Below are 24,999 nucleotides of genomic sequence, written 5' to 3'. Positions count from 1 at the left end.
TAAACAAGTAAAAAAAATGGCATGAAACAAATGAAACAGTGATTTCCAAGCAATTGGACATCAGACATGAAAGTGATCATTGAATGATGGGAAATAAACAAGGTGAGGCCAAGGACTGCTCCAGCTTACTGCCTTGAGAGATTCCTGGCCACGTTGCAGGGAGAGGTTGCCCACCGGAGTCTGCTGGAACCCCCGAGTTGAAAGAATGAGCTGAGTCTGGGGAGATCAAAGTGGCTGGATTTCACAGGGCAGACTAATGGAATGGAGAGAGCTGCAAAGAAAGACAGCTCTGGAGTTATGCAGAAGTCCAACTTGAGTGCTCAGTTGAGTAATGATCAGCACATGCATGCAAGGAAATTACACAGTCAGGGAAAGAACCCCCAAAAGGACCTGTGATGCCAGTACTTAGAGCACGCACACAGTCAGGAGTAGTGCCTGCTCTTACCAGCCAGACTGGAAAATCTTGTAATTCACAGGAAATTGGGTAGACAACTCAGGAAAGTCTTGCCTCAGTAGGAGGAAATTATTAGTCCTAGATTGATAATTTCTGCAAGCATGCTCAGCAAATCATCAAAGCAAAACTTTTGAAAGGGTGAAACTGTTTCATTTTTGTTTTTTTAGACAGGGTTTTTCTCTGTAACCCAGGCTAGAGTGCAGTGGTGTAATCATGGCTCACAGCAGCCTTGATCTCCGAAGTTCAAGGCATCCTCCTGCTTCAGCCTCCTGAGTAGCTGGGACTACATGCACATGCCACCATGCCTGGCCAATTTTTCCATTTTTTGTAGAGACAGGTTCTCACTATGGTGCCTAGGTTGGTCTTGAACTCCTGGGCTCAAGTAATCCTCCCACCTTAGCTTCCCAAAGTGGTAGAATTAGAGGCATGAGTCGCCATGCCTGGCCAGGATCAAACTGTTTATAAATGTGTTGACTACATCTCAGAACAAGGCTCAGGAATATTTATAGGAATACAAACAAATCCAGCACCCCAAAAGGCAAAAATCACAAAGTCTGGCATCCAGTAAAAAATTACTAGCTATGCAATGAAGCAGGAAAATGCAAATCATAATGAAGGAAAAGTCAATCAGTTAAGACTGATCCAGAATTGACACAGATGTTAAAATTAGCAGACAAGGTCATCAAAACACTTATTATAATCATGTTCTGTATGTTCTAAAAGCTAGAGGAAAGATTGGACATACAATCAACATGGAGGATATAGAAAAGATATAAACTACTACAGATGAAAATTACAATGTATAATATGAAAAACACACTGGATAGGATTAACAGCAGAGAGGACATTGCAGAACAAAAGATTAGCTAACTTGAAGACAGCAATAGAGACTATCCAAAAAGAAATATAGAGAGTAAAAAGATAAAAAAAGAACAAAAATTTTAAAAAGAAACAGAGACTTTCTCATTGAGTTGTGAGACAACTTTAAGAGGCGTAATATATGTATAACTGGGGTTTCTGAAAGAGAGGAGAGGAAGGGACAGAAAAATATCTGAAGAAATAATGGCTGGCAAATTTCCAAATTCGATGAACATGGTACACCCACAGATACAAGAATTTCATTGCCCCACAAGCACAATAAAAATGGGAAAAAACCACACTAAGCCACATTATAATTAAATTGCCCAAAATAATAAAGAGAAAATCTTAAAGTAGCCAGAGAAAGGCGTGGGGTGGGGAAAACATGTTATATACAAAGCAGCAAAGATACGGATTACAACAGATTTCTCTAGAAAATAATGCAAGTGAGAATGCAGTGGAACAATATCCTCAAAGCATGAAATTAAAAAAAAGTAGTCAACCTAGAGTTCATACCCAGAAAATAATCTTTCAAGAATAAAAGCAAAATAGACTTCTGAGACATAACGGCTTAAAGAATTCATAACTAGCAGGCCTGTAGTACAAGAAATGTTAAAGGATGTGCTTCAAACAGAATGAAAGTGATACTAGATGGAAATATGGATCTATGCAAAGGATCAAAGAGCAGAGTAGTAATTACATAGGTCGGATATGATATTTTCTCTTATTATTTTAATCCCTTTAAAGTATAATTGGCTCTTGACACAAAATAATAACCATGTAGTGTGAGGTTTATAACATATATAAAAGTAAACTGTATAATAGCAAAAAGGCTGAGAGGGGAGAATAGAAGTATACTATTATAAGTAAGTATAAGTATCTTAATCTATATTTGACATGCTATAATATCACCTGAAGGTAGACTGTGATAAGTTAAACATGTATACTGTAAACCTTAAAATAACTACTAAAACAATAAGAGTTATAACTAAGCCAGAAAGTAGATAGAATGGAATAATTGAACAATGCTTAATTAATCCCAAAGAAGACAGAAAAGGAGAAAGAAGGGAACAAAGGAAAATGGAATAAATGGAAAATGAATATCAAGATGAGAGATATAAATCTAATCATACCAATAATCATTTTGAGCAGCCATGGTCTAAATATCCCAATAAAAAGACATCAGATCAGATGAAAAGGCAAGACCCAAATATATGCTGCCTACATGCAACCCACTTGAAATATAAAGACAAGAGTTAAAAGTAAAACAATGAAAAAGATATATTGTGTTAACTAACACTAATCAAAGGAAAGCTGCAGTGGCTATATTAATCTCAAAGTAGATCTCACAGTAAAGAATATTACCAGGTTAAATAAAGTAATTTCATAATGATAAAGGGAACAATTAATTAAAAGTTATTGTTTATGCACCTAATCAGAGACATGAAGCAAAAATGATAGAACTGCAAGAAGCAATAGATGAATCTACAATTATAGGTGGAGGTTTCAATAACCTTCTCTTACTAATTGATGAAACATGTAAACAAAAAAAGTGTAAGAAAATAGAAGATATGAACAACACTATCAACAAACTGGACCTGGCTTATATCTGTAGAACATGCTACCCAACAACAGCAGAATAGATGTTCAAGTACGCACCACCGAACATTCATCAAAATAGGCCATATTCTGGCCACGAAACAAGTCTCAATAAATGTAAAGGGACTCAAGTCACAAAAAGTGTGTTCTGTCCTAATAGAATTAAATTAGAAATCAGTAACAGAAAGAGCTCTGGAAAATCTCCAAATATTTGGAAACAATGAAACACATTTTATATAACCCATGTGTCCAAGAAAGGGAAATTAGAAAGTATTTTTACGTGAATGAAGATGAAAACACAGTGTATCAAAATCTATGAGATGTCACTAAAACAATACTTAGAGGGAAATTTACAGCACTAAACATGTATATTGGAATAGAAGAAAGTTCCTAATCAATGGCCTTGAGTTCCACCTTAAGAAACTAGGAAAAGGAGAGCAAATTAAACCCAAAGTAAGCAGAAGAGAGGAAATAGTAAGGACCAGAAGAGAAATTGGCTAAATATAAAATAAAAACAATAGAGAAAATAAATTAATCCAAAAGTTGGTTATTTATTGGTTAAAAAGTTATCTAAGATTTTTATCAGTAAAATCGATAAACCTCTTGCCAGGCTGACCAGGACAATAAGAGAGAAGATAAAATTGCCAGTATCAAGAATGAGAAGGTGACATTAGTATATATTCAGCAGTCATTAAAATAACAATAAGGGAAGATAATGAACAACTTTTTGCTAATAAATTCGACAACCTAGAGGGAATGGGTAAATTCCTGGAAAGACACAAATTACCAAAGCTTACTGAAGAAGAAATAGATATCCTGAGTAGTCCTATAACTATTGAGTAAATTGAATTTACAATTTAAAACCTTTCCACAAAGAAAACTCCAGGCCCAGATGATGTTACTGATGACTTTCAGTAAACATTTAAGGAGGAAATAATACTAATTCTACATAAACTCTTCCAAAAATTTGAGAACACTTTCCAAATCATTCTGTGGGGCAGAGTTACCTTGATCTCAAAACCAGACAGACATTATGAAAAAAATCATGTCTTCATGTACATGAATTAAAAAATTATTAGTAAATTCAATCTAACAATACACAAAAAGGATAATACATCATAGCCAAGTGGGCTTATCCCAGGAATGCATGGTAGGTTTAACTTTCAAAAATTATCAATGTAATTTACCATATTAACAATCTATAAAAACCTATGCTGTCATCTCAATAAACACAAAAAGGATTTGACAAAACCAACCTTTATTCTTGATAAAATTGATAAAATCTCTCAGGAAACTAGGAATAGAAGTGAAGTTCCTCTACTTGATAAAGAGCATCTATGAGAAAAACCTACAGGCTAAATGAAAGATTGAATGCTTTCTCCCTAAGATTGGGAGAAGGCAAAAATGTCTACTCTCAGCACACATTCTTCTCGACGTTATAGCTAGTGCAATAAAGCAAGAAAGAGAAAAAAAGATGTTCAGATTAGAAAAGAAGAAGTAAAACTGTCTTTATTCACAGATGACATGATTATTTATGTAGAAAATCCAAAGGTATCTACAAAAAAGCTACCAGAGTTAATAAATGAGTTTAACAAGTTTGCAAGGCACAAGCTCAATCAGAATAGAAGCTGAAAAACTACCAGTTATGATATGAGGTAGGAAGGAATACATCTGATAAAAGACATGAAAGACTTATGCACTGAAAATTATAAAACACTGATGATAGAAATTAAAGAAGACCTAAATGAGTGGAGAGATATACTATGGGAGTGGATTGGAAGACTCAATATTGTTAAGATGGCAGTTCTCCCCAAATTGATCTGAAATTCAACACAGTGTACACAATATCTGAACAGGTTTTTTTTTTTAAGAAACTGAAAAACTCATTCTAAAATTCATATAGAAATACAAAGGACCTAGGATAGCCAAAACAACTTTGAAATAGAAGAATGAAGTTGGAGGACTAACACGATCTGATTTCAAGATTTATTATAAAGCTTCAGTAATTTATACAAGTGATACTGGTGTCAAGATAGATTAACAGATCAAGGGAATGCAATACAGAGTCCAGAAATAGATGCATGCATATATGGCAGCTGACATAGCTGATTTTGAATAGAGACTCAAATGCACTTTAGTGGAGAATATTTAGATAATGGGTGCTAAAACAATTGTATATGTGTAGAAAATGAACTTCAATCCATATTTTGTACCATATACAAATATTCAAAATGGATCATAGATCTCAATATAAACCCTAAATCTATAAAACTTCTAGAAGAGGAGGTGAAGAATTTTTTCTTAAAGGACCAGATAGTAAGTATTTTAGGCTTGTAGGCCATATGGACGCTGTTGTAATGATAGAAATCTGCTATTGTAGTATGAAAGAAGCCATAGAAAATACATGAATAGATATGGCTGTATTTTAGTAAAACTTTATATATAAAAATACGCAGCTGGTCTGCAAGCTGTAGTTTACCAATCCCTGTTGTTGAAGAAAACAGAGTAAAAACCTTTGTGACCTTCAGTTAGTCAAAAATATCTTAGATATGACACTGAAAGCAGGTTGCATAAAATTAAAAATTAATAAATTTGGCCTCAACAAAATTAAAAACATCTCCTTTTTGAAAGACACTTAAGAGAATGAAAAGACAAGCCCTAGACTGACAGAAATTCTCTGTAAAGCATGTGTCTGATAAATGGCTTGTATCTAGAATATATAAAGGATTCTCAAAACTCAATAGTAAGAAGGCAAACAACCCAATTAATAAGTGGACAAAATGTCTGAACAGACATTTCACCAAAAATGATATACAGATGGCAAATAAGCACACGAAAAGATGAGCAACATCATTAGTCACGGGGGTAATGCAAACTGAAACTACAATGAGATACTATTACATAACTGTTAGAATGGCTATCATTAAAAAGGCTGACTATATGAAATTTTGGTGAGGATATGGAGAAACTGGAACTCTTATATACTGCTGATGGGAACGTAAAATGATATAACCACTTTGGAAACTGTTTGGAATATGATCTCTATAATAACACAAACTATTCTATAAAAACATAAAAAGTGGAAGTTCTTCAACTTATTTTATGATGTTAGTACAAACTTGCTAGAAAATTGCAAGAAAAGAAAATTATTAATCAACATGACTTCTAAACATAGGTGCAAAACTCAAATTAAAAATATTAGCAAAACAAATATGGCTCTATCTATCGTCTTTCTATCTATCTATCTATCTATCTATCTATCTATCTATCTATCTATCCATTTATCTATCAGTCATCTAATTACCATGTGAAGTTCACCCTAGGAATGTCAGGATAGTTAAAGACAAAAAATGTTAACTTAATTTACTTCTTTAATAGATTAAAGGCTAAAGTCATATTATCTTATTAATAGATACCACAAAACAAAGCAAGCAGCCAAACAAAAAGCATCCACATTAGACAAATTTTAATACTTTTTCTAAGGAAACGGTCTCAGAAAACTAGGAAAGGAATTTACTCAACCCGAGAAAGGGCAACTATCAAAACCTGATAGCAAACATCATTTTTCATGATGAAACTTTGAAATCATTGCTAGAACTAAGACAAAGAAACCTACCACCACTGCTGTTCGATACTGCCTTGCATTGGAACTAACTGGACTAGACACCAAGTGGGTTAAGGACAGCAAGGAAAAGCCAAAATTGTGTTTAATTGCAGATGACATAATTGTCTACATAGAAAATCAAGAGAATCTGCTCTCAAACTATTAGAAGCGTGTGACAGTTCAACAAAATTGCTGGACACAAGACAACATAGTGAAATCAATAGGCTTCCTACTGAACAACAGTACCAATTAGAACATATAAGAAGGGGCAAATCCTATTTACAGTAGCAGTAAAATCTATAAGACGCTTAAGAGAAAATCTAACAAAAGATGTACCAGCCCTTTTGGAGGTAGTATAGGAGAGTGGTTCAATGGTTCACAGCAGAGGATCCTAATCCAGATTGTCTGGCTTCAGGTCATGGCCCTACTGCTTCCTGGCTTGGGAAAATTACTTGATCACTTGGTGCCTCAGTTTCCTCATTTGTACAAGGGAGATAATAATAATATTCACCTCACAGGGAAGCTGGGAAGATTAATTGAGTTTACAAATATAAGGTGTTTAGAACAGTAGCTGGCACATATTAACTTCTATATAAATGGTTGTTATTGTTATGAAGAAAATTATAAAATTTAATTGAAGGACATGAAAGAAGAGCTGAATAAATAGAGATAGACCATATCCATTGATGGGATGATTCAATATCAGAAAGATGTCTATTTTTTCCTGGTTAATTATAAGCTAATTGAAGTTTCAGTGAAAATCCCAACAGGATTTCCTTTTTACTTTTTTTTTTTTTTTTTTTTTTTTTGAGACGGAGTCTCACTCTGTCACCCAGGCTGGAGTGCAGTGGTGCGATCTCGGCTCACTGCAGCCTCTGCCTCCCGGCTTCAAGCTATTCTTCTGCCTCAGCCTCCGGAGTAGCTGGGACTACAGGCACGTGCCACCATGCCTGGCTGATTTTTGTATTTTTAGTAGAGACGGGGTCTCATCATGTTGACCAGGCTTGTCTTGAACTCCTGACCTCAGGTGATCCACTTGCCTCAGCCTCCCAAAGTGTTGGGATTACAGGCGTGAGTTACCATGCCGGGCCCCAACAGGATTTTCAATGGGATCTGCAAAACTGAAAATTTGCATAGGAAAAACAAAAGTCCAAGAATAACCAAGACAATTTTGAAGAAAGGCAAAGACTGTGCCATTTGACCTACTTGATATTGACTTGTTATAAAGCTGTCTGTCTATGGCAGCGTAGTACTGCCACATGGGCCAGACAGAAAGACCAATGGAACAGAATAGAGAGTCCAGAAATAAAGGCACATGTACATGGGAACTTCATATAGAAAAGAAGTGGCATTTTAAATCAGTAGGAAAAGGATGGACTATTCAATGAATGATTTGGATATTATTTTCTTCATATGGAAAAATTATATAATTTGATCACTGCCTCACCCCAAACAGAAAAGCATACTGTAAATGAGGTAAATATACGTCCTAAAACATAAAGGAAGGACATTCTGTTTACTACCTTTATAACTCAGCGGGTAGACAAGTATTGGTAAAACAGAACACAAAAGGCAAAATGCTTAAAAGATAAATATTGATACATTTCCTACATCAAAATGAATGACTTCTGTAGGACAAGAATACCATAAACAAAGTTAAGACAAAAACAGCAAATTAGAAGAGAATGTTTGCAACATAGAAACAGACAGAGGATAGGTTTGGAACACATATAAACAGCAGAGGATACAATTATATCAAAAGCTCTAGGAAGCCAATAAGGAGAAAGTCACACAATCCAATGGAGACATGGGCAATGGGAAAAGACAGGCGATTCATCGAAGAGGAAATTCAAATGGCCAAGTGGAAAGATTCCCAAGCACTAGGAATCAGGAAATGCAAAGTAAGCAATCATCACATACCCGTTCACCCATCAACTTCACATGAATTTAAGTCTATTCCAAGTGTCACTTGAGAATGTGATACACTGCTGTAGGAGTGTAAATTGCTTCTCTATTTGGCAATGAGTAGGAAGTTAAATATGTATATATTCCAGTATGCATGACCCAGAAGGAATGTCACCAGTATGACTCAGTGGTCTCGCCCTCCACCTGTCCATCCTAGGAAACCTTTACACTGCAGGCTATGAGGAACTAAGTAAAAGGATGTACCTGCAGTGTTGTTTGAAATCCAAAAAGGTTAGAAACAACCTAAATATTATGTGGGTGGGTGGACAGCAGGTAGAAGAAATAATACATTAATGGTATGCTCATAAATATCTAACAACCTGCTATCCAGGAAAAAAAGCCTTAATTTGGAGAATTTGCCAATTTCTGGGATGTAAATACTCTGCCATGGCTGATGTCTAGCTACCATCGTGACATCATCAAACACAGAGTTGGGAAAAGATATGCATGATCAGCTCTTGTGAGAAGGTTCTTGGGGCAAGCTCCGGCACACCATTGATTGTTTTCTGCCAGCTTGCAAGATCAATGAAGAAACTAGGGTAGAGCTGAAAACATAATGCTTAGGAAAAAAAGCAGTTTGTAGTATGGTGTGATCAATGTGATCAGGTTTATATAAATTTCTAACTAAATTACATAAAATGGTACAATGCATGTATGTATGTTAAGGAATAGAACATAAACAGGAAGAAAGCACTACTTTGGGGATAGTGTTTGCCTCTGGAAAGAGAAAGGAAAGATGAGGACTAGGAAGGGATGTAAAGGAACTTCAGCCGTATCTCTGTGGTCTCATTTTTCAAATGAAAAGAACCGAAGCAAAGCTGGGCACTTTGGCTTGTGTGTGTAGTCCCAGCTACTTCAGTGGCTGAGGTGAGAGGATTGCTTGAGTCCAGGAATTAGAGACGGGCCTGGGCAACACAGTGAGACCCTGTGTCTACAAAACATAAAATAAAAGTAAAAAAGAAAGCTGAAGCGAATATGTCAATGCTAATATTGATTCCTTTTGAATCAATATTCAAAAGGTAGGGGATTGTAATAATACATTTTAGTCCATTTAAAATATGTCACTAAAACAAATAAAATACAAAAAAATAAGGTCTGATCATGATTATGTAAAAACAAAACTCTACGTTGAAAAGGTCCTGGGATAACACACTCTAAAAGGTTTCTGGCAATTACTTTTGGACTCAGGACCATAACTTTTATATTTTCCTTTACTTCCAAATTTTCTGTCACAAGCAAGTGTTACTTGTGCAGGGGCAGAAATTCACTAACCTTGAGGGTGTTGGGCTGGATTATGGCTCTGGGCCCTTCCACACAGACTTCGTCTTCATTTGCTGGGTCTTGGCATATTTCAGAATTCCAAGACATTCTCTCTCCGTCCAGAGGCATGGCGACCTGGGTTGTGGGTGGGGTGGGTGGGCTTTCGTCTTATCATTTCACTGGAGGAAAGATCCATTGCGGCACTATTTGCCCAGCCTCTATGAGGTTGAAAGTGGTCGAACAAGCCAAGAGAGCCACCTGGAAGCTTGGTCCTGGGACCTGGGGGTCATGGAGGGGAATGCTGGCAGAGAAGCAGCTAGGTTAGGACAGCTAGCTGCTGTATTATACCAGCTGGTATATGGGCTGACTATACCAGCCCTGGAATCACAGACCTGGGTACATCTCTGGATTGCCACTTAGGAGCTGAGTAACTTGGGAGAAAGGTGCGGTTTGTTCATTTGTAAAGCGGGTCCTGTGGTTGGCTGTATTATAGTGCAACATATTAGCAGCCCCATCCTGGAGGGAGACTGTACCTGCACGCTCCGCTGAGGTCACGTGGCCATGTGACCCGCAGTGCCCTCCCTGCCCTTACTGAACTTGCATGTGGTGGTTTTGTGAATTGTTTGGGCCAGCGACGCTGTAGAGTGAGCTCACCGCCCCTGTCTCTCTCTGTTACCTCTGCACAAAGCCAGCCATGTGCAGCTCCATCAGCCGGGGTCCTGGGAAGAAGATAACAGGGGTCAGAGCTGTAGCCCACTCGAGATGCACACGCAGCAGGAGTGAGAAATAGCCTTGAAGCCGCTGCGTTTTGGAGGGTCATTCATGGCTGTGGTCTTCTAGTTCATTCCGGCTGAGGCAGGGCTGTCATGTGTTGAGGACAGAATGAAGTCACCTATGTGAAGTGCTCAGCCACCAGCTGGCAAAGGGGGAGGTAGCAGGCAGGTAGGTGAGGATGTGCTGCTGTCACCAACAACCCACAACTCTCAGTGACAAAACATATCACATGGGTGTTTCTCACTCAGCACATCGAACAGGGGCCCTGTTATTTGTACTCAATTAAGGACTCGGGCTGATGGACAATCTATCTTGAGGAGTGCTTTTCCAAGATCCTGAGTCAGGGAAAAAAAGAATTTGTCAAACCCTACAGAGGCCACGGAAGCTGCACTCAGAAGAGACGCTAGTCACTCACCTCACTTTGTACTCTGCAAAGCAAGTCTCATGACTACACCTAATATTAAAAGGGATGGGAAAGTGCAAATCTACCCCAGGCACAGAAGGAGGCGAGAAGCAGGATGTGTGTGGTCAGCACTAATGACCTCCCCTGTGGCCATTCAATAAATGCTAGCCGCTGCTAGAGTCACCATTAATCATGGCATTTAGGCTAATTCCAAATGGAGAAAAGGTGAGACGTAGAGATGGCATTGTCGGCGGGAGCATGAGTGTGTGCAGATGTAGAGTTTGGGAAGGGCAGCTGTCCAGGGAAGAAGCAACGGGGCACACAGGGAGTTGGCTGGAGACGCAGTTGGGGCCAGACTGTGAAGACCTTTGAGCTGAGATGTTGTCATATGGAGCTGGGAGCCTGGAAACATCTGAACCAGGAAGGGGAACACGGACCACATGAGGGAGGGGTGAGGCTCTGAATTCTGGCAGAGTGAGGAGGCTGGCTCGAGGAGGGGAAGGGCTGGAGAGCTCTGTGTGAGTGCACGTCGACAGGGCTGGAAGGAGGACAGGCTGTGGGGGGTGAAGGCGTGGGAGTCGGGATGACTCCAGTGCATCCTAAGTGCAGACAAAGAGGGGGTCCGGTTCCAGTTTTTTGTTTTGTTTTTTTTTTTTTGAGACGGAGTCTCGCTCTGTCGCCCAGGCTGGAGTGGAGTGCAGTGGCGTGATCTTGGCTCACTGCAAGCTCCGCCTCCCGGGTTCACACCCTTCTCCTGCCTCAGCCTCCTGAGTAGTTGGGACAACAGGCGCCCACCACCACGCCCGGCTAATTTTTTGTATTTTTAGTAGAGACGGGGTTTCATCATGTTAGCCAGGATGGTCTCGATCTCCTGACCTTGTGATCCGCCCGCCTCAGCCTCCCAAAGTGCTGGGATTACAGGCGTGAGGCACCGTGCCCAGCCTCCAGTTTTAAGAGAGGATGCTGGGTTTGGCATTAGAGGTGATGAATGGCTAGAATCAAAATGACAATACCTCATTTAAGAAGGTTGTGGATCAACAGGGACAATCTTCTGTTACCTCTTTGGTAAACTGGTTGACGTGCATGACTAAAGCTAAACAAACAGACCCTATCACTCAGCAATTCCTAGAATTTTTTTTGAAGAGAATCTTGCTGTGTGGCCCAGGCTGGAGTGCAGTGTGGCACCATCCTGGCTCACTGCAACCCCTGTCTTCAAGGCTCAAGTGATCCTCAGCATCCCGAGTAGCTCGGACCACAAGCATGCACCACCATGCCTGGCTAATTTTTGCATTTTTTTAGTAGAGACGGGGTCTCCCATGTTGCCTCGGCTGGTCTTGAACTCCTGGGCTCAAGCAATCTGCCTGCCTCAGCCTCCCAGAGTGCTGGTGATATGAGCCGCTGCACCCAGCCAGTTCCCAGAATTGTGTACACATGAATGCTGAGACACAGAATTGTTCATAATTAGCCTCCACACTGAACAAACAACCTATGTGCCCAACAACAGTGGGGTCAGCTGCAGTGTATTTCTGCCATAGAATATTATACAACAATGAAAAATGAATAAATTACAGTTACATGTATATAAATAACATGAGTGCCTCTCAGGAAAAAAACATTGTGCAAATGAAAGCAGTTATGAAAACATTCCTACCTTACAATTTACTAGTAAACTAGTAAAACTACAGTGTTAAAAGTCAAGATGGGGGTTATCTTTGGGGTGGTGTCTTAGTCAGTCTGGACTGCTAGAACAAAAATACTGTAGCCTGGATGGCATAAACCACAATCTATTTCTCACAGTAATGGAGGCTGGGAAGTCCAAGGTCAAAGTGCCGGCAGATCCTGTGTCTGATGAGGGCTTCCTGATTTGTGGATAGCCAACTTCTTGTTGTGTCCTCATATGACAGAGAGAGAGGGAGAGGGACAGAGAGGGGAAGCAAACTCTCTCACATCTCTTCTTATAAGGCGGCTAATCCCATTATGAGGGCCCCACCCTTGGGATCTAATCACCTCTCAAAGACCCCACCTCCTAAAACCATCACATTAGGGGACAGGATTTCAATATATGAATTTTGGGAGTCAACAGCTGTTCAGTCCATGGAAGTGGAGAGAGAGGGGAGTGAGGGAGGCCTCGAGAGGTGGCTAGCACCCTTTCCTGACTTGGTGGTTAGATGAGTGTTTACTTTGTGGTCGTTCTTCAAGCTGAACAGTTAACTTTTGTGCAGTCGGCTTGGGCTGCCATAATAAACAAGATAGGATAGGTGGCGTAAACAACAGAAATGTACTTCCTCCCAGTTCTGGAGGCTGGAAAGTCCAACATCAAGGTTCTGGCCAATCTGGTTCATGGTGAGGCCCCTTCCTGGTTTGCAGGCGGCCACTGTCTCGCCGTGTGCTCCCGTGAGCACCTGGGGAGAGAGTGGGCAAGCTCTTTGGTCTCTTCCTATAGGGGCACTAATCTCTCCATGAAGACCCCACCCTCATGGCCTTGTCTAACCCAAATCTCCCAAAGGCCCCACCTGCAAACATCATCACATTGGGGGTTAGGGCTTCAGCCTGTGCACTTGAGGGGACATGGTGCGGTGCACAGCACACTTTCCATGCATGTTCTCTCTGTCAGTTACAACAAGTTGGGGGCACAGAAGCACAGGGAGACATAGCCTGGTGGGGCCGTCAGAAGGAGTGGAGCATGTAAACCTGCTGAGAAGTGGCAGCGAAAGGTGGTGCCACTGAAGTAAAGGGAGGCGCGTGGTCCACAGGGTGAGACTCACGAGAACTCAGCATAGAGAGAGGCCAGCATGCGTCCACTGGTTCCAGGAACAGGAAAGTCATTCTCATGCATGCCGTCTGACACAAGTTTCTTTTCTGGGGTGGGATGGATGGCAAGAAGCCAGGTTGGAGGGCACGGCAGTGAGTGAGGAGATGGCGAGTGTAGCTGTACCCTTTTGGCACTGTGGTTGTGAATGGCAGAAATGCAACGTGCTGGTGGCTGAAGGGACATGGAGTGAGGATAGCTTTTGAATGTGGAAGAGACCCAAGCAGGCTTACGCTGTGAGAAGCATCTGGAGAGATGCTGACAAATTTCACCTTATTGAGCTTTCCTCTACATTCACCTTTATAAAATGGCACCTCCTCCTCCCCGTTCCTTTCCATCTCCATCTCCATCCCCATCTCCATCCCCGTTCATCTCCATCTCCATTCCCGCCTTCTCCTCTGCACCAGTCATGGCCCACATAGTACATGCTCACTTTATGCTGTCCATCTCACCCCACTGGGAGGCCAGCTCCACGAGAGCAGAGCATTTCTCTATTCTGTCTTCCACACTACCCTAGTGCTGGGAACATGCCTGCACATAGTAGATGCTCAATAAACATTCCTCACGAATGAATGAAAGTACAGAGAGGAGTCTGTACAGAGAGGCTGGGGGTGGCAGGATCTGGAGCTCAGGCTCTGTCAGCAGGGGCAGGGCTGTGTGCAGATACAGATGAGGAAGTAGCAGATTGTGTGATTGAGTGGGGGTGGGGGGTGGGCAGGGGGCTGAGGGAGAGTCCTCAGTTGTGCTGGAGGGGGAGGGCTTCCAGGAAATGGAGGAGACAGTGTGGAGGAGCCCAGACACTGCTTGTGGTGGAGGTGGGGCAGGATGGGGTGGTGAGGGGTGAGGAGGGGATGGATGCAAGCCTTGGGGCCCAGTCAGGTTGGAAAGACCACCCACTGCAGGGTCCCCAGCATGGCTCAGAAGCTGATGAAAGGGATGATGTACTGTGTCAGGCCAGAGTGGGGCTGTTTTCATTGTAGTCCAGGACATCCCGGGAGATGAGGCTGATGCCAGCATAGGGTGGGTGTTTTGGCAGGATTGACAGATAGGGAGAGGGGACTTCTCCATGATCAGAGAGGGAGGCTGAGGAACATGCGGGAGGGTGGGCCTCAGCGTGATAACAAGAGAGCTCCCAGGAGGCCTGACCCCTGCTGAGCAGGACTGGCCACCCCAACCCAGTGGGGCCACTCCTGCCATCATATCCACTTTACAGATGAGGTTGTGCCTGGGCCCCCTTGTGGTCAGGACTTGAACCCAGCCTGTCTTTCTCCCAGCATAGCCATTTTGCTGGCCCCAGCCAGAGAGGTGAGGGGGTGTGGACAGAGAGTGGGGGGCTGGCCTTAGGATGTGAGGTGGGGGGCATGTGAGCAGACAGGTGAGAGAGAGAGAGGAGAACATGCCAGGTGGGTGGGGGCCAATGTGGGTGTCGGTCACTTTCCTACGGGGTAGAAAGTGACAAAGAACAAGCACATCCTTCTGGCCCTTGCATTTACCTGGTCCTTGAATGGAGTCTGCACAGCTGGGAGATTTTGGCTTGTTCCACAGTGAAAAGGTAGAGGCTGGAACAGGGCAGGGCACTTGCCAAAGCAGGTGCTGGCAGGGCCCCAGGGCCTCTCCCCAGGCCAGCCCTTGCATGACACCCTGCAGAGTGCTGGTGGGGCTGCTGGGGGGGCTTTCATCTCCTCATAGGTCCATTCTGGGGATTTCAAAGGCACGAAAGCTGTAGCTTCAAAAACTCCCTCTCAATCTCCAAGAAATCTGAGATGGCATCACCTTCCCTCGTCTTTCCCACAGCCCCAGTCTCCCTGCCCCCAACACCTTTGGACTCTCCTACCTCCACTGCAGTTTGGGGAGCTGTCTGGAGTTCCCCCAAAACCATTTGAAACAAGTGGAGGCCATTACAGACCAGCCCCCACCTGGAGCATGGTTCCACTAATGCCTTAGACCCCTGCAGCCCTGGTTACCCCACTGCACTTACCCCTCCCAGGCAAGCCACAGAGTCCCTCCCTTTCCAGGAAGGCTCTGTTGAGCTCCTAGGGAGGGCTGATGGTTCCTCACCCACACCTCTGAATCCCCACTGGGGCTTGTGCCCCGTGCAGGGGACTGTGATTCATTAGGCGGTGGGTCACGGTGGAGGAGGTGGCAGCTTGGCAAAACAGGAGGCAAATATTTTTTGAAGGCCCACTATGTGCCTGGCTGATTACCAGAGGGAGGTTCCTGTTTGGCAGAGCCCTGGATTTGGAGGGGAGGGAGGGAAGGGAGGAGGGGGACGCATTTTCCAGCCTGGTTTTGGAAGTACCTAGCTCTGTATTTCTTTAACTTTCTCACTCGTCAGGAGAGGTGGGCATGAGGAGAGATCTCAGAGCCCTGCCTGGGGGAGGCCCAATCACCCCTCCAGCCATTTCATCCAGTTTTGCCTTGTCGGCTGCTGGACCCCCTCCACCAGCTTCTTCACATGTACTTAATGCTCCCAACGGGCCCCAGAACTTGGGCGACCCACCCTCTTCTACTAATGAAGGGAGACAGTGTCCTTCCCCTCCCCCGAGTCCCCATTCTCCAGGTGCGCCCTCTTCAACTGCGACCCCACTCCTTCCTTCCTAGTCCTTTCTGCCTTCTGCCTGCGAGGCTGCTCTCCTCCTGCCCCCTTCCCAGCACCCCCGCTCTTGGCCTTCTCTCCCATAACTGGAGCACCTGGGCACCCAAGGTACCCTCCCCCCAAGCTCAGCTGATCACCCTCTCCCCGCAAGCTGGCGGTCTCCTTCCTCCCTCCCCCGTGGCGCACCCAGCACCAAGGTGCCCACCGCGAGGGCCCGAGCACGGCGGTGCAGCCTCGGCTTGGGCGCCGGCTCCACCTGCAGGGCCGCGGGGGCGGAGAGCGGGCGGCGCGAGGGAGGGGCCTGCGACAGCGGCGGCGGCGGCAGCCCCAGCCCGCGCAGCCCGGCTCGGCCCCGGCTTGGTCGGCGCAGCGCAGCGCCGCGCGCGTCCCCTCGCCGCCGTCGCCGCAGCCAGGCGCACCGGCACCAGGCCCCGCCGCCGGGCGCACGGACGCAGCGCGCACGGGCCGGCCGGGATGCGCGCCTGGGCCCCGGCCCGCCCGAACCCGCGGCCGCCGCCCGCCCACCGCGCGCTCGCTTGACCGCGGCGCCCGCCCCCGGCCGCCCCCGCCCGTCCCCCTGCCGCGATGCCCTCCCTTCGGGGCCCCGGCGGCCCGCGCCCCTGCTAGGCTGCGGCGGCATGGCCCGCGCGCCCGGCGCGACCTCTGCGGATTGCATCGGTGTGTGGCGGCGGGGCATGCCCAGAGCACCGGGCACGGCCTTCAATGGGCGAGGACACGGACACGCGGAAAATTAACCACAGCTTCCTGCGGGACCACAGCTATGTGACTGAAGGTAACGTACGTGTTGTCTGAGACCCCTCCGGCCGGCCGCGGCGTGGGGATGCCGTCGCACCGAATGCCCTCCGAAGGTTTGGACCGCGCGATGTGTGTCGTGTCCCCCCGCCCCACTCCACCCCACCCCATCCCACCCCACCCCACCCCATCCCATCCCACCCTGCCCGGGGCCCAGGAGGGAGGGAGCCCGAGGGTACCGGCCTCCGCTGCCCAGCGCCGGCACAGGGCAGCGCCCTCCTCCGCGCCGCCCTCCGGGAGGCAGCTTTCCTCTCCCAAGCCAGGTGGCATCCTGATTCGGCCCTGACCACAATTTTTTAAAAGGCCACGGCTGTGGCTAATCTGGTGAAGAAATCTCGGGGAAATTTAATGGTTTAAATCCTGGATTTGCCATTTCAGCCCTGCCCAAAGCCCGCAGAATTTTCTAGGCTGCCCTCTCCCTGGAGAAGAAGAGGGACCCAGGGGGGGAAAAAACATAATCCATTGCCAGATCCTCCTGGGAGGCCCGCCTGCCCGGGCCCCTCCCTGTCCTCCAGAGGCAGGGTCCCTGAGTGGGAGGGAGAAGGCGGCTGGTTTGGGGCTGGCCTTTTTATTCCTGGTGAGTTATATTGAGACAGGAGCAGCTGGGCTAACTGTCGGGATTTTCCAAAAAAGTGGGACATGCCATCCCAAACACGCCCTGTTTAAAATCCCCTAAGTTGGCCCTACAAGCCCAACCCCCACCCCCACCCTACCCCCGAGGCTGGTGGGTCAGGGCCCCTCTCTTACAGGCCTGGAACTTCCGGGGGCCCCCTGGTCTGCCTCGCTAGGGGAACAGTGGGGACAGCTTCCGTGCGCAGGCAGGGCCCGCGGAGTGACCCCGATGGAGGATGGGGACCGGGAGGTCTGGGCTCGGGGCCGCCTGTGCTGGAGCCCTGCCCGAGTGCGGGGACTGTCAGCCGCTAACCCACGGGCTGGCGGCCCGGCCGCAGAAGTGTGCGCGGATTCCCCGGGTGGGTGCCCCAGTGGGAGGGGCCCTGGGCACGGGTCCCGCGGGGCAGGTGCGCGTGGGTGCCTGTGTCAGGGAGACCGAGTGGGCCAGGCGGCGGAGACCGGGCTCCTGCGGCTGGGTCCGCCTCCTCGAAGCCTGGCTCTGCCGGAAATGAGGCCGAGCGGAGCCAGAGCCCCGCGGAGGCCGGGGGAGCGCAGCGCGAGCGCGGGCGCGGGCGGGCTCGGGGCGCCCTGGCCCGGGAGGCAGAGGCTGGGCGTGGGACCTGGGCGGAGGGAGGCTGCGGGGGCCGCGCCCGCTCCCGGCGGGAGAACCGCTGAGTCACGCACGCTTCGCCGCCGGGTGTGTGCGAGAGAGGGGCAGGGCTGCCCGGGCCTCCGGGCCGGTGGGGCTCTGACCCGGCCGCGGCTTTGGGAGGCCCGGGGAGCTGAGAGCGGCCCTTTGTCGCCTGCTTCGGCGAGGCTGAGTCGGGATCAGCGTGGGTCCGGGATGTGGTTTCTGCTCGCAGCCTGCAGCGACAGAGGGTTGGAGGAAGCCGCCGGGTTGCTGGCCCGTGCCTCGGTGGCCTGGCTCGGGCCGAGAGCGGATCTTGGCAGGTTGCCCCGCTGCTCCCAGGCTCGCTGTGGTCTGGCTTCCTGGAGCAAGCCTCTGTTTGCTCATCTCTACGTTGGGGATGACGGTGGGATGGGGCGCAGGGCTCGTTGTGGGACTAGGCGTAAAAAGCGCCATGGTGGACATTTTCAAACATTAATTCCCTCTGCACCCTGCCCGTCCCCTTTTCTTTCATAAATTCACCAGCCCTCAGCAGGGCACAGGAACGGGGACGGCACAGTTCTGGAGGTCAGAGCAGTGCTATCCAATCCTTCATCCAGACACGAGATATTTACCGAGCACCTGCTGCATGCCGGGCACTGTTTTATCCCTGGGGACTGGACAAAGACTCCCTGCCCTTGTGCGGCCTGAATTCTATCAGGGAGCTATGTGACCTTGAGGTCTGTCTTCTCACCAGGGCTCAGTCTCCCCATCTGTAAAATGGGAGTGAATCCTGCCTACAGGGTCTGGAGGTTTCTGTGAGGAGCAGGTGCAACGGTGTTGAAGGAGCCGTTCAGAGCTGTGCATTGCTAACGTGCAGCCAAAGGATGCTGAGCACCTGCTGTGTGCTGGGACCTCATACGAAGGCTCACCTACGCCTTATCCCCACCTTTAGATGAACAAACCAAGGCCTGGCCTTGTGCCTGGTCCAGACCGAGTGCCAGTGTGTGCAGGGCATAGGGCTCAGGTGCTGCGGATGCAGAGAGCAGGATTGGAACAAGAAACAATAATAATCATTATAATAGGTAGAATTCTGGCCTCCCTAATGAAAAACACACTTTCACACTGTTGCATCCTGACTATATTTCATGCTCAGAGCACAGGGAAGGTCACAGATTTGAATGTCAGAATGTCAGACTTGAATCATGTTAAAGTCCTGCCTCTGACTCCTGACTGCTGTGCAGCCTTGGACAAGTTACTACACCTTCCTGAGCTTCACTTTCCCTTTGTAAAGGGAGAAATAATAACGACCTTTCCTACAGGGTTGCTGGGATGATCAGTGATTTTGCTAATATCAAAAGTGCCCAGCACAGTGCTTGGGTTCTTGGAGGCATTGAACACATGGCATTGTTATTATTTATATGCCTTGCAACTGGAAGAGCCTGTGGGCAAACAGTGGATGCTAAAATTCAGTTTGCGAAAGAACCAGGTGCACAAACTCTTGTTCTACCTGTGGTTGAGTCTCCACTCCCCCACCACACCCCAGCTACTCTGATCTACCTCCTGTTCCTTGAGCAGGCCATTTTCTTTCTTGCTTCAGGGTGTTTGCAATGGCTGTTCCCTGGAATACCCACCTCCTGCCTTTCTCACCACTGACTCTTTCTCATCCTTTGGGCCCCATGTCCAATGTCATCTTTGCCCGTGGGAGCCCTGCTTGGGTTCCTGAGTCTCTTGTAAAATCTCAAACATCTTGGGAAGAGTTTAGGTTTTGTTAGTCATTCACATCTTGGTATGAATTCGTCAGAGCAGGTTGGATTTTTTTTTTTTTTTTTTGGTGGCAGGGCTGGGTGGCTTACTCTTGGCTGGGCTCAACTGCATTGAGGGTTATGGTGATGATTAGTTGTACCTGCAGGCCACCTGGGGGCACAGAGAACTTCGCATGAATGGGGTCAGGGTGTGGGGAGAGCAGTGCAGCTGATAGGGCCCTGGGCCCTGGACCCTGGAGGGTGCTAGGAAGTCTCCATCTAGTTAGACATTTCTCAAGAGCTGGATATGGTTCCAGGAAGGACTCTTCCTGGCTCTGTTCTTTCTCTTTTTGAGGCAGGCCCCAGTACTTAGCTTTAGAGTGAGTTGAATAAGCACTTCCAGACTAGACTGAACTTACAAAACCCATCCATCCTTCCTTTGCTTAGCACCATTTGCCAAGCACATCCTGCCCTGGGCAGCAGTGATGACCAAGACACAGGAGCTCAGCCAAGGGGAGGTGGTTGAGGCTGACCAGGTAGATCCTGGCAGTGACTGGGTCTTTCTGGGGAGCAACAGTCACTCTCATGTGCCTGACAGGTAAGGCACTTCCAGAGCACACTTTTCAGCTGAGGCCAGAGGCACAGCTTCCCCTTGTTTGAGCATCTCAGCCATCACACACTGTTGGGCACTCATGCTTTTTGCATCTGCATAAAGGATGTACCCATGTTTTCCTAACTCCCATCCCTGGATGTCCTGTGTGATTTCACAGTAGTCTGTTTATTCCCACAGAGTTGTCCTGATTTTATAGTTGAGGAAGTGAAGGGTGCTTGGGAATTGCTAAGGTCGTCATGGGGTCCTGAGGCTGTCTGAACGCAGCAGGCAGGCAGGTTTTCCTGCATGGAATTGTCTGCAGGTTTTGAACGGGTTGTGCCCTGGATACCATCTACTTTCTGCCCAGGAAACCACACTGAAGAGGGGATGCTGCTTGTGGGAGACTCAGCATTCAGTGAAACCTGCACCCTTATGGTGGACATTGCAGCTGATCTCCACAACAGTTAGTCTCTCTTCTTCCAAGGAGAACACATATGGTTCCTAGTAAGAGATCTCAGGCCATAGCTGGATCTGATCAGTGCAAGGATGATCTCATTCCCCTTGCAGTGACTGGTTCCAGAATGGATGTGGGAGTCAGTTCTGGAGGTTGAGTGGAAAGTAGGGAGAACCACAGGTAGTTGGTCCCTCTCTTGTGATGGGAACAGGGAAACCTTGTGGTGGCTGGCAGCCATCTGACACCATGAGGGGAGCAAGTCTTAGACCACCACCGTTGATGGCAGGGCAGAGAGTGAGTGAGATCCAGGACACTGAGGCCTGATGTCCAGGCCGCCTCTGAACTTCCAGTTACATGAGCTGTTACTTTTCCTTTTTGTTGTGCACTTTCAAGTCTCTGTTACTTGCAGCCCATAGCACCCCAACTCATATAGCCCTGACTGCTTATCAAGAAAACCAGGAGGCTGATCTGTAACCCACAGCTAAGACTCGAGATACATAAAACCCAGAGGGATTTTTGTTTGCTTTCTGTTTTGAGAACCCTCTTTCATTTCGCTCAAGTCAAGGTTGCCAATTTCAGGTTTTCCCTCCTCAGTCCTATTGAGGAGGTATTTTTGGTCAGATAAGAGAGCCTGAGATCTGGCATCGGGAGATCTGGGTTCCTGGTGGGGTCTGACCCTGGGTCTGTAATATTGGGCAGGTCACACGGTCTCTCTGAGCCTCAGTTTATTCTTAATAGATCAGTAAGTGATGATGTCTATTCTTTAGGGGCCAGAGTTAGACTAGCCCTCAGAACTGTCATCAGACTGGCTAGCCTAACTTCCACCCCAACCTATGGGGAAACTGAGGCTAAGAGGGGGGACATTAGTGGTGGCACAGAGGGAGATTAGGGAGAGTCAGCCTTTGACTTTTGAAAATCAAGATGTGGACTGTTCAGATTCTGTGTTCCTTTCGCTTCTGTTTGGAAACGCCACTTACATAAGCTTCCCTTGGGCTTCACAGCGAGTGTGGGCTCCATTTCAGTGCTGGGGTGCCCTCCATCAAATCACATCACTTTCTGAGCCTCAGTTTCCCTGCACTGCCTGGTGCCCTGGGTTGTCATGAGGCTGTAAGGAGCCAAGGGCATGTGGACTCTGAAGTTCTACACGTGTAAAAGGCGACTGCTGTCAATTTCCCCAAATTGTAGTGTAGGCTAGCTCCCACGCCCCTACTGTAAGCAATGGGCTCGTTTCTTTTTAATCAACCCAAACTTAAAGCTTGGCACAGTCACAGAGCAGGGTTTTTCTCATTTTCTTTCTGGAAGATGAAAATCAAATTCTAATAAAATTTTTCCACTCCATCTCCTGACTGTTGTCATTTGCTACACTTTTTAGTGTTTATCCTTAAAGCTTGCAGAGCTAAGGGATGTTTGGTAAGAAGTGTTTAGGCCTTGAGACTGGAAGAGCCGCTGTATGAAGCGCTAGGCTCCATGGAGAGTGTGGTGGGGAGTAAGAGAAGGAGAGTGAACTCCTGTGAGTTCAGCAAGCAGAGGGACATACTCTCAGCAACTGGGGTATTTCCTTCCAGTCTTTTTTTAATGCCCATATCTGTTTTTAATGAAAACTGTAATCTGTCTGTATCAACAATTTTGAAGGCTACTTTTCTAGTTTGGCATGAGATTATAGGAATTTTCCAGGGCTTTGCTCCAGGGCTGGCTTCATGGATATGCAACCTGTGTGGTCATCTAGGTCCCCACACTCAGAAGGACCTGTGCTTGGGTTCATGCTCTGCTGTTACTATCTTAAAATTTTTAAGAATTTCACTTTGGATCCTGTGTTTTGTAAGCGAAATCTGGTGGGACGGGGGAGCCTGGGAATGAGCAGAGGGGTATGTGCGGCAGGCGAGTCTGTGGTTACACACAGTGGCTCCCACAGCACGCTACCCTGTGTTCACTTGAGCGTCTGAGCCCCACGCACAGTGGACAGCTCATGCACCTTCTCAGTGCATCTGTAGTTTCACAGGCAGGGGCCATGCTTTCAACTGATGCTCCAAGGCATTGATGTTCTCATGCAGTGACTTCTAAGAAACATGAATGACGCAGGAACCCTATGGTGTCCTTTCTTAACGTGTGTTACGTGCCCATATTTGCCAATCGCTGACACTGAAAATGATTACACAGAAGGGAAGGGAAAAAGAGGGCACCTATAGTTCCTTTTCCTCCTAGTCCTTCCTTGTTTATTATTGAACCAAGGGTAGAGGGTGTTGGAAGAATGTACACATATCCAGAAATGAAATAAGAACAGTTAAGTTAGTTTGCTCTGGTAAGAACAAAATCCATATGCGAAATATAACTTGTGCATTTCGGTGAGTCTACATTCCAGTTACATGCTCTTATGTTTGCATTTAAAATTGGAGGTGCACACTAGAATGGTGAGTGATAAAATGCATGCTAAGAGTTTAAGCTTTTTTTTTTTTAAATTTGAATTGACATTAAATAGCAAATAACACCATGACAAAATATGGAAGGCATGAAAAGGCTTTGTATCTTAGCACCTTTAATGATGCTTTTCCTTTGCTTTTTGAAGAAGAGGCTCTGCATTTTCATTTTTCCCTGTGCCCCAGGAATTATAGGGTTGGCCCTGCTTTGCTGGAACTCTGGGTAGGGTGAACTCCTTGGCCCCGCCTTCTACCTCCTTGGCTTTCATGATTGGTGGAAATGGTGAGAGCCTGCCATCCATTGGGCAGCTCTTCCCTATGGGGAGGGGTTACAATATTAAATGTCCGTGCTCCTCTCTCACCCATTGGGTCCATGGGCCTCTGACTTCCAGGTTGCTCTACAGGGGAGAGGCCAACAGTTCTCTTGTTTTACAAGCTAGAAGTTAGACCTACCTCTCCCCACAGGACCAAGGGGTGGGGAGGTGAAGTAGGGGTCCATAGCTCTTTTTTTTCTACAGGTTTACCATTAATAAAGCAGATTTTTTTATTCCTGTCTTGCGGCCAGTCTTTTCTGTGTAATCCCAAGTCCCAGCAAGGAAGAGGGGTGACTGGTTACCTTGGCCCCACCCCCAAGTCACACAGTACACGTATTGACAACCATCATTTCATTGGCTGCATACTACTCCTGTGATACATGTGTCATCATTCAGTAGTTCAATTAATCATTTCCTTATGGCTGGATATTTAGTTCCCTCCCTTCCTTCCATCCCTCCCTTCCTCCCTTGCTTCCTTTTCTCTCTCTCTCTCTCTCCCCGCCCCTTTCTTATTTTCATAACTAACACTGCAGGAATGAACACCATTTGTGTGTGTGAAGACCCCCTACTCCCATCCTTACCCCTTAACCTTGGAATGATGCTCTTCAGAAGGAATTCCACACGTGCTATTTCATATAAAGATCACTAGCATTTTTAATATTGTTGACACACATTGGCAGATTATTCTCCAGAAAGTTTTTCTCTTTTACCACATGCTGATCAACATTAGGTAGTCTAATTTGTTTGACCTTTGCAAATATCAAAGATGAAAAATATTTGTTGTAATTCACGTCTGCATACCAATGAGGTTGAACATTTTTTCCTTTTGTTCAGCGGGTATTGGCTGATCCCTGTTATGTGCCCGGGTGACATTAGATTCTAGACATACAAAGTTGAAGAGCAAGGCTGTGTCTGCCTTGAAATGTGGACTCTCCTCTCCCAGTGTCTTGGGTGCCACTGAGGGACCTAGCTACTTCTCAGGAGAGAGTCTGGAGCTGCTGGAGGAGTCTGCACATCCCTCAGCACCCTGGGGAGTCCTGTTAGCTGCACAGGGCCTTGCAAAGACAGACATCTCACCATTAAGCCCTTGAGCAGAATGATCCAAGTGGACTTTAGGATGAAATAA

The 24,999-nt window shown here is 46.6% G+C and overlaps 1 protein-coding gene across 3 annotated transcripts in view; it reads left to right on the top strand.

Moving 5' to 3' along the window:
- The window catches only part of PPP2R2C (protein phosphatase 2 regulatory subunit Bgamma), a 244,304-nt gene that overhangs the window by 75,367 nt on the left and 143,938 nt on the right, over positions 1-24,999 (top strand). Inside the window, exon 1 of one of the 3 annotated variants that reach the window (XM_016951255.4) lies at positions 16,661-17,115. The exons of 1 other annotated variant lie outside the window; for it this stretch is intronic. In XM_016951255.4, coding sequence (XP_016806744.1) covers positions 17,046-17,115 — 70 coding nt within the window. In that variant the 5' untranslated portion in view covers positions 16,661-17,045. Of the gene's footprint in view, positions 1-16,660; positions 17,192-24,999 lie in introns of those variants that run through there. One more of the 3 variants, XM_016951257.4, reaches the window with a different exon arrangement.

Source organism: Pan troglodytes, chromosome 3 (assembly GCF_028858775.2).
Source record: "Pan troglodytes isolate AG18354 chromosome 3, NHGRI_mPanTro3-v2.0_pri, whole genome shotgun sequence".
In the NCBI taxonomy this organism is placed as follows: domain Eukaryota; kingdom Metazoa; phylum Chordata; class Mammalia; order Primates; family Hominidae; genus Pan; species Pan troglodytes.
This window is presented reverse-complemented; position numbering and strand designations above follow the sequence as displayed.